This window comes from Tiliqua scincoides, chromosome 2 (assembly GCF_035046505.1).
Source record: "Tiliqua scincoides isolate rTilSci1 chromosome 2, rTilSci1.hap2, whole genome shotgun sequence".
In the NCBI taxonomy this organism is placed as follows: Eukaryota; Metazoa; Chordata; class Lepidosauria; order Squamata; family Scincidae; genus Tiliqua; species Tiliqua scincoides.
In genome coordinates this window covers 29,035,641-29,041,640 of record NC_089822.1, presented here as the reverse complement: position 1 = coordinate 29,041,640, position 6,000 = coordinate 29,035,641, and the positions used below count along the sequence as shown (strand labels likewise).

At 45.1% G+C, this 6,000-nt stretch overlaps 1 protein-coding gene across 2 annotated transcripts in view; it reads left to right on the top strand.

Annotated features, from left to right (window-relative positions):
- The first annotated feature begins 842 nt into the window (after nucleotides 1-842).
- Nucleotides 843-6,000, top strand: part of THBS4 (thrombospondin 4) — a 35,978-nt gene continuing 30,820 nt past the window's right edge. For both annotated transcript variants that reach the window (XM_066618500.1, XM_066618499.1), the window contains exon 1: nucleotides 843-876. In XM_066618500.1, the coding sequence (XP_066474597.1) occupies nucleotides 858-876 (19 nt within the window). In that variant the 5' untranslated portion in view covers nucleotides 843-857. The remainder of the gene's footprint in view (nucleotides 877-6,000) is intronic.

The window sequence follows — 6,000 nt, the reverse complement described above, 5'->3', positions numbered from 1 at the left end:
AAAGGCCCCTCCCATTTATTAATGGGGGCAGAAAATAGGAAGAAGAGGAACTTCTGTTGCCACAGAATCCCTTAGGGATGGTCACTTTTTCTGTCTACCAGTCAATAGACTTTCTCCCAAAGACCCCTGTGTCATTGTAAAGATTCTAAGAGTTGGCAAGAGATTCATGCCACAGCTCCTTTTCTCCCACCAGCTAATGGAGGCATTCTCAGTAGGCCTCACTGTGACAAAAGGACCTCTGGAAGACGCTTCCATTTGCAGATGGGGTTGTGATACTGAGCAGAGTAACAGCAGTGCTCATCTCTGAGCTGACTTGCACCACTGATATTGGTGTTCAGGGATCAGCCCAACTGGGGGAGCATTGGCTCCAGGCCAATGCATGATACGTCCTCTGTTGCCATCCCCATCCAGGGATGTAGGAGAGGAGTAGTGAGAGGCAAAAGCATAATCTTACTGTCACATGCTCTGCATACAGAGAATGTTAGGTACAGTTTTAGGTGGACTGGGTGTCTTGGTTCTCACCCAGCAGATGGTTCTCACCCAACAGGGACCCAACAGATAACTGGAATAAGCATCTAAGCCTATTGCTTTTTTTTTTTTTTTTTGCTTATCCTCATCAAGTAATTAACAACATCCTCAACAACTCATTAAAATCCTTTTATCTTTTTATAGTGTTTGATCTTCTTTCAACTCCTATCCAGAGACTAGCAAAAACCTTCTTGCAACAAACACTCTCTGATTCTACACTGAATGAAGTATATGTGCTTGCAACATTCAAACTGCAACCCAAAAGTACAGCTGTTGTATTTGGACTATATTCCTCTGCAGAAAACAGGAAATATTTTGAATTCATAGTGATGGGGCGGGTGAATAAAGGTAAGTCCGATGCAAGAGGAGAAAAATGGGCATATTGCATGCATCTTGTATTCATGAGAATGTTGAATGTAGATTCTACAACACTTGGGGGTACACATGCAGTTGGGTGCTAAAGTTATGTGTGGCTATCTTGATTTTATAGGGAACAAAAAGGTCAATAATAAATGTGATGTTTCCTCCAAAGTGGTAGTTTTGGTTTATTAAAACGTAAGTTCTTTCACAGGTCTTTCAAATTCTCAGAAAAACACCAAGAATAAATTTTTGTAATATGTGTATACATGTAATTAGTTAAAAGTAGGGCTGCAATGTTTAGTTGATGGGCAGCCCAATCCTATCCCCAGCAGGGCTGCCAGGTGTAGTGGTGCCAAAATAGCAACCACTTTATCCTGGGGCCCCATGGAGGCTGTTTTGCTGGCATAGATTGGAGAACCTCTGTGTTGGGCAGCCCAATGCATAGGACCTATCAGAGTAGGGCTCTGCGGGTCCCACCCCCCCTCCTGGGTCAGTCACACTCCCCTTCCCCTCCCCTACACTCCCCCACCCCGAAATACCTCCCCTTTCCCTCAAAACCTGCACCACTACCCTGGAGTGCGACTTACCTCCAGGCACTTCCTTGGCATCTCCACTCAGTGCAGAGGCTCAGCACCGGCAGCCCCTCCTCCCCAGGAGTCACAGATGTGTCTTATGGCACATTTGCAACACCCAGCACCGAACTGGAATTCAGTGCTGGTGCTCAGGGAGAATAGGATTGGACCCAGCTGCAATCCTAGGTACCCTTACCCGGGTGTGTTCTAACTAGAAGCAGCAGAGGAAAATGTGTTGTGCTGTTCTTCAGACTGTTCTACAATGCAAGTGCTAACGGAAGGCATCTCCCACTGCAGAGCTAGAATATCTCAGGAATTCCATTACAAAACAAGACATTTGGCAAACAAGATAGATGCAAGTAGTAGCATATACAGTGGTAGGTCATAAAAAGGGCTTTAAAAGGACTTTCACAAGCAGAAGAACTTCCCTGGATTAGGGTGGCTTTCTTATGCAGCACTTTTCCACCGACTCAGAAGCAGTCCTCCTTTTCCATTAGAGAGAAGGCACCTTGGGTTCCAAACTTTGACAATTTTAGCGCCTTGCCAGTGTGCTGTGAGATGAAAAAGCTTGAAAATTGTTGGGCCTCAGAAAGCCTTATAAAGGCCTTTTATAAACACCTCCAGACGTGACTGGAGCACAGTTCCGATCACCTCTGGAGGGTTAAAAGTTAATGGATTTAATTATCCATGGGTTTTGGCATTCGTGGGGTTCTCGGAACCAAACCCCTGCAGCTGCCAAGGCACCACTGTATAGGATTGTACCCATAATGGAGAGCTGCGGTCCATGGCTCAGTAGGTCAAAGGGGCCACCAGTCAAAAAAGTTTGGGAACTGCTGGCTTAAGGCAACATCCTAGCTCTGTCTTCTATGCATTCTTGAACAGCTTTGCTTCCTCTGTTGAGACATGGGGAACCTGGCATTTGTCTGCCAGCTAAGTTGCCACAAGCACTGATGAATGATGCTGGAAGCATCAAGTCCAAGTAGTTTTTCTTTTTTATTCTTGTTTTCCCCTTTGGGAAATCACTGTTTCAAATTACTGAGGAATTTGAGAGATACACGCACACGCTGCATTCAGCATATGAAAGATGGGAACGTAATTTACTTGATCCCAAAGTTTAGCTTTGACTATGCAAGATAAACATTCCTATCACAGAGGCCTTATAAAATCAGCCACATGAGACAAAGTGCTCTGGGTTGAGAGGAATCTGTTTTTCAGAGCTGCAGCACTGGCTTGTGTGAAGCTCTACCATGTGGTGGAAAATCCATACAGCAGCGATTTTCAGTCTTTTTCATCTCACAGTGCACTAGCAAGGCACTAAAACTGCCAAGGCACACCATCACTTTTTGACAATTGACAAGGCACACCATACTGCTGTTGGGGGCTTCGCATCCCCCATTGGTCCTACTAGTAAATGACCCTCCCCCAAACTCCCGCGGCACACCTGTGAACCATTCGCAGTGCACCAGTGTTCTGTGTCCTCAGTAGTTGAAAACACTAATGTGCAGCAAGATATATGTGTGACATTATCTTCACAAGGCAAACTGGTTGCATAGTAAGCACAAAGCTAACAACAAATATTGCATTCTGATGGTTAACTGTATTTCATTGCAGTTAAATAGTAGTTTATTTTATGTACAACTGGAGTAGGCATGCACAGTTTGTCTGTCAAGCTCAGTGCAACCCAGGAGTAATTTGATGACGACTCACCAAAGTCTGATTAAACTTGTTGGTTTTGCTGTCTGCTTTGGACTGGGAGCAGAAGATACATGCGGCCCCCTGTATCTTCAGGGGATGTATTCCTCCTCCCTCCCCCGCAGATATAGGAAACCATGGATAAAAATCTTCCTGCTTCCTGTTAATGTTCACTGAGTCATCCCCTCTAGTGTGCGGGCTGCCTGCCTGCTTGTCTGTCTATAAGGCTTCTTGCTTCTAGTGTTCTGTAAAAGCAAGCTACCCTATTTCTTTGGCAAGTGAAAACAAGATAAACAAAGGTAATGGGTGTGGAGAACTGCAGATAACCGGATCCATGGATAGAAAATCAACAGATACCGGGGGATGCCTGTATATGTGGAGAAGTTTGCCAGGCCTTCAGTTTGTGCTGCTTTTAGAACAGTGTTGCGCTATGGAACTGTTTCCATCATTCTGAGTGCATTCTTGGGCTTTCTATCTGTCTCCTTCAACCTTAGGAAATGAGGAATATGTGGGTTGGTAAGGGAGAGGAACAGGCTTGGAAATTACAAGTTGTGTGCTTGCTTATGGAAAAAGAAAGACTATGTTTCTATATGAATCAATGTGCATAGAATATAAGAACACCTAATTGTTGAAAGAATGTTGCTCTTCAAACTTCAAGAAAACTTTACAGTCAGGTTCCAGGCATGTTTGCTCAGAGGTGAGTCCCACTGAATATAGTGCAGGAGGGGAGTGTGTGTGTGATGGACCCTCAGCTAAAGTTACTCATGACTGGGGCTTCATGCTTGCCTGGGTGTGTCGTGATTTGCTGAGCAGATGTGCATAGCTTTGGGATGCACACCCCACTGAAAGCATCAGAAGTAGGTTCCACTGAGTTCCATGGGGCTTATGTTCTGTTAGGTGTGTATAGAGTTGTAGCCCTACAGCCTGATCCTAAGTTTGTATATGATTCAGTGACTGGAATGCCTTGGTGGTTTGAGTGTCAGCAGGTAGACTTTCTGTTGTTGTTAAAACATTTTATGTCTCACCTTGTCACACCTAATCTACAAGGCAGCTAGAAAAATGTAAAATCTATAACATACACTAACATCAAAACTCGAATTTTTTTTAAAAAAATTGCAGTAAAATAAACACCAAAACAACCATAGGAGACTAATAAATTACGAGATTCTGCAAGAGGAAATAATTCATATGGACTTTGCTTGAGTGAAATCAATGGGACCAAGGGTGCAATCCTATGGGGCCCTAGCACTAGCGCTGAGCTGCAGCAATGGGTGTTGTAAATGTGCTGTAAAGCATGTTTGCAGCACACTCAGAGTAGGGAGCACCAGTGCCAGCCAGCGCCAGTCAGCGCTGGGCCCAGTGCCAGGTGGAGGACACTGTAGGAGCGCCCAAAAGTAGGTTGCAGGTGCAAGTGCACCTGCACCAGGTGGCAGTGCAGGGTTTCAGAGCAGGGGAGGTGTTCCAGGGTGGGGGAAGGACTGGCCAGGGAGGAGGGTGGGACCGGCAGAGGCCTCCTGCACTGAATCCTATTGTCCATGACAGACTGAAAAGCCCAACACGGAGGTTCTCAGGTCTGTACCAGCAAAATAGCCAGCGCAGATTTGAGAAGCCCCATTGTGGGGCCTGGGACCTTCCTTGGGGAAAGGGGACAAAAGTTCCTTTACCCTAAGAAGACCTCCAGCAGCTTCATGGCACCCATGGGATACAGCGGTCACCACTTTGGTGCTACTGTTTCTCTGGGCATCAGGAAGCTTAGGATTGGGCTGCCCGTCATAGATAGATAGAACCCAGTGTTTTAAAAAAGCAAATGTATCCCTCTGAGAAAGTGGAAGAAGATTTTGCCTCTCAGTGTATGCACACCTCCAAAAATGTAAGATGTTGTTCATGGTCTGGGATTGACAGGTCCACTGCCAACATTCTTATTTTGCAACTGTTCTACTTGTGCCTGGGATTTTTGCTGATTCAAGCAAATGAAAAGAGAACTATCATTTCAGAGATTTGAACGTGATGTGGTAAAACTGCCTGTGCCTGCAGTACACACGCTCATTTGTCAAACTGATAGTTCCAGGTTTTCACAGCATTTCATATCTATACTTAACTAAACCTAAAAGCAGGCCCTTGAAGTATATCCAGAATGGCTAGGAAAAAAAGTGAATCTTTTTGTGTGACAGTCCTGGGTACCTATTGGATAGTGCCACATTTAGTGGCACACATCTCCCATCCTCCAACAGTGCCTGGAGCAGTACTGGAACTCATTTTCAAGCTTTAAAAAATCAAGTTCCATTATCATCATTGTAGAAGTTGTAAAGCTGGCTGCATATCTACATATGTGCTCTCCTAGCTGGTTAAAAAGAAAAAAGAAAATACTTGAAAGCTTCCATTTCCTTTCAGCAATGTTGCACCATTCAAGACCAGTCCCGCCCCCCTTTAGGAGTGACATTAGATTAGACCTGCTGGTAATCTAGCCTAATCAGTCACAATACTGTGTTGTCTTTTAAACACATTTTCTTTTTTTAATCTCAGAAGGCAAACTGACCAACCAGAAACTGCTGGGTGTGGTTATGAAAACACACACAGACACACACAACTGTGTTTGATGTAAATTTCATGACCCTTGGACTTTTATGAAGCTAGAGCTGTGGTTCCCAAACTCTCCTGGAGTTTGGGTGCCACAGAAAATCTTTGTGGGGGAGGAGGGAATGCAGCGATGCTATCCCCAGGATTGTGCCACTGCCAGGGGCACCAGGGGCTTTCTTTTACTTATTGCAAGCAGCAGCAGCAGCCTCCTGGGAGTGTGGGAAGCCCTGTGGAAGCCTCCACAGGGCTCCCCAAGTCATGGAGAATGTAA